Source organism: Austrofundulus limnaeus, unplaced genomic scaffold, assembly GCF_001266775.1.
Source record: "Austrofundulus limnaeus strain Quisiro unplaced genomic scaffold, Austrofundulus_limnaeus-1.0 Scaffold707, whole genome shotgun sequence".
Lineage (NCBI taxonomy): Eukaryota > Metazoa > Chordata > Actinopteri > Cyprinodontiformes > Rivulidae > Austrofundulus > Austrofundulus limnaeus.
In genome coordinates, this window is record NW_013953109.1 from 133,009 (window position 1) to 137,159 (window position 4,151).

At 37.8% G+C, this 4,151-nt stretch overlaps 1 protein-coding gene across 1 annotated transcript in view; it reads right to left on the reverse strand.

The window, feature by feature from the left end:
• cfap58 (cilia and flagella associated protein 58) overlaps window positions 1-4,151 on the reverse strand; it is a 30,893-nt gene that overhangs the window by 10,690 nt on the left and 16,052 nt on the right. Inside the window, exons 7-8 of the mRNA XM_014027994.1 lie at window positions 1,701-1,783; window positions 1,134-1,562 (exon numbers count right to left, since the gene is read on the reverse strand). Coding sequence (XP_013883448.1) covers window positions 1,134-1,562; window positions 1,701-1,783 — 512 coding nt within the window. The remainder of the gene's footprint in view (window positions 1-1,133; window positions 1,563-1,700; window positions 1,784-4,151) is intronic.

The window sequence follows — 4,151 nt, forward strand, 5'->3', positions numbered from 1 at the left end:
GGGATAAATATAATTTATTAAACGATCAAATATGAAGAATAAATAATTACATGAGCTGAAACCATCTAAATAATATTTTTGAATAAAATAGTATTTTAAAAATAAATCAGTCTAACAAATAAAACATTTGTATGTTTTAAGTTATTTTGCTCTGTGCAAAAGACAGATATCTGCTGCTTGGTCTGGAGAGTGGAAAGCTGGTTTAACCAAGGCCAAAGATCCAGAAGACCAAACAGGAGCTGTCAGTCTGAGGGACATGTTGGTCTAAAAGACATTTAACCATGAAATGTTCAGTTTGTGATGTTTATATGACACCCAGCCCCTCGGCCACTTAGGTAGTTTACAAAATTTATGCAGGGTAAAAGAATAAATTAAAAAACTTGTTGGACTGATTTGGCATGATGTCCTGAGACGTTGCAGCTGATAGGAGTCATAAAACAGAACAGGGGGACGTTAGATGTCCTGACGCCCCTCTAGATAAATGTGTTAAATGAGTGAAGGAAAATACAGTATGAGTGAGCACCAAGCAACAACCCCAGGTTCTCGCCTGAGAACCAGACCAAACATTTTATGTGCAACCCTGATTATATCCATAGGACCTTTAGGGACAAGTTTTTTTCCTTATTTAACCACAAAAATTTAAATAAAAAAATCAAAGTTACAAAAAAGAAAGAATACCAAGAATACCACTAATTCTGCATGACACTCAGAGTCCCACAGGATTTCAGTGATATAACCTAAATCAGAGGTTCTCAAACTGGGGTCCCAGGACCCCCAGGGGTCCGCGAGCTGTAAGTTGGTAGTCCTTAAAAAATTGTAATAAACTGTTAATTTAGTTTTCATTAAAAAAATACTTCATCAATGCATAAAGGGAACAATGCACCAGTAAAATTAACTTACTCAACCAAATAAACAATAATTATTCTCCTGGCATTCAGATATTAAAATGGTTGTATATCAGTTTTAGATCGACATGAGGTTTATGAGGGGGTCCCTGGAATATTTTCACCTTTATAAGGGGTACTCAGACCCAATAAGTTTGAGAAACCCTGACCTAAATGATTGAATGTGAAGTGCAGGTAAAGCAAGTGGTGGGCCTCCTGCCCACTTTAGCCTCCAGCTGTCACTCCTACCTGAGCCTTCACAAGATTTTTGCTGTAGAGGTTCCTCTCTAAAACAACAGATTCAAGCTGGTTCTCCTGCTGTCTGAGTTTACTCTCAGCTTCTGTGACTTTCTTTCTCCAGTCACAAATCTCTGTCTCTCTGACTTCAAGGTCACTGATTTTCTGCTGCACCTGTGGAATGAAGAGAACTCTGTTAGTCTGAGTACAATCAGAACATGCAGTATTTATCCCAATCCTTGGAGCTGCCTTCTGCATGAGGCTGCTGTTGTGGTTGATGTGGCGGTCCCGGTCTTTCCCCAGCTGCTGGATGATGGTGCGCTGCTTGTGGACCTCCTGGCAGTAGCCACTGATCTCATGCTCCAAGGTTCTCTTGTCCTGCTCCAGGAGTTTCACGAGACTCTGCTGTTTCTCCGCTGCCTGCACAGCCTTTGTCATGTTCTGCACATTTRGGAAACAACACTATCCTTCATCATTCACACAAACATTACCCCATTATTTATCAGAGAATAATGACTGATAAGCTACAACGCTGTGAATATCTGTGGTTTACTGTGACATATGAAACTCTTGTGTGACCTTCTGTAAGATGTCCCTCTCCCTGAGCAGCTCATCACTGGATTTTTTATCAGCTTCCACTTGTTTCTGAGCAGATTCTAGATCTGTAAAGGAAAGTAGATTGAGATATTATTAATCTCATATTTATAGGATTTTGTGTTGCTCTTGTTAGTAAAATCTTTTTTATATGTAGTGTACCTTCAGTTATGTTCTAATCATGGGTGTTTCGTTATCTGACCTTTAGAGTTAGTGGTTTAGTTTTAGATTCATCGTGTACAGAGTTGTTGTTTTTTCTTCTGCGGGGATGTCACAGCGAAGCATTTGAGAAATTTACTAATTGGTTTTACAACATATTCTCTTCCTGACACAACCTGGACTTGAACCTGCAGCCGAGATCTTAGCACAATCCATTGATCTAATACAGGTGTAGATTATTTACTTCCCTGATGACTGACATCTTTATTTAAGCCTCACCATGCTATAAAACGTTTAAAATCAGAAAACCAAAAATGAACTAAAAAACTGTTTAGTTCTCTTTATGAGTAAAAATGATCTGGGTTAAGTAGAACAACTGAAATAATTAAAATAATTATGATATGATGCAATACGACACGACACGATATGGTATGACACAATATAATGCAATACAATATGACACAATGCAATACGACACAGTACAAAATGATACAATACGACACAGTACAAAATGATACGACACAGTACAAAACGATACGACACAGTACAAAACGATACGACACAGTACAAAATGATACAATATGACACAGTACGAAACGATACAATACGACAGTACAAAATGATTCAATACGACACAGTACAAAACGATACGATACGACACAGTACGAAACGATACAATACGACAGTACAAAATGATACAATACGACACAGTACAAAACGATACGATACGACACAGTACAAAACGATACGATACGACACAGTACATAACGATACGATTCGACACAGTAAAAAACGATACGTTTCGACACAGTACATAATGATACGTTTCGACACAGTACAAAACTATTCGACACAGTACAAAACGATACGACACAGTACAAAATGATACGACACAGTACAAAACGATAAGATACAACAGTACAAAACGATAAGATACAACAGTACAAAACGATACGATACGACACAGTACAAAACGATAAGATACAACAGTACAAAACGATACGATACGACACAGTACAAAACGATTCGACACAGTACATAACGATTCGACACAGTACATAACGACACGACTCGACACAGTACAAAACGATTCGACACAGTACATAACGATACAATACGACACAGTACAAAACGATAAGATACAACAGTACATAACGATACGATTCGACACAGTACAAAACGATACGATTCGACACAGTACAAAATGATACGATACGACACAGTACATAACAATACGATTCGACACAGTACAAAACGATACGATACGACACAGTACATAACAATACGATTCGACACAGTACATAACGACACGACTCGACACAGTACAAAACGATACGATACGACACAGTACATAACGATACGATTCGACAGTACATAATGATACGATTCGACACAGTACATAACGATACGACTCGACACAGTACAAAATGATTCGACACTGTACAAAACGATACGACACAGTACAAAACGATACGACACAGAATAAAACAATACGACACAGTACAAAACGATACGACACAGTACAAAATGATATGACACAGTACAAAACGATACGATATGACACAGTACAAAACGATATGACGCAGTACAAAATGATACGATACAACAGTACAAAATGATACAATACAACATAGTACATAATGATCCGACACAGTACAAAACGATACGACACAGTACAAAACGATACGACACAGTACAAAACGATACGACACAGTACAAAAGGATACGACATAGTACAAAATAATATGACACAGTACAAAACGATACGATATGACACAGTACAAAACAATACGATACAACAGTACAAAATGATACGATACAACAGTACAAAACGATACGATACAACACAGTGCATAACGATACGATTCGACGCAGTACAAACCGATACGATTCGACACAGTACAAAACGATACGATACAACAGTACAAAACGATACGATTCGACACAGTACAAAACGATATGATACAACAGTACAAAACGATACGATTCGACACAGTACAAAACGATACGATACAACAGTACAAAACTGTACGATTCGACACAGGACAAAACGATACGATTCGACACAGGACAAAACGATACGATACAACAGTACAAAACTGTACGATTCGACACAGCACAAAACGATACGATTCGACACTGTACAAAACGATACGATACGACACAGTACAAAACGATACGACAGTACAAAACGATACGACACAGTATAAAACGATACGACACAGTATAAAACGATACGACACAGTACAAAACGATACGACACAGTATAAAATGATA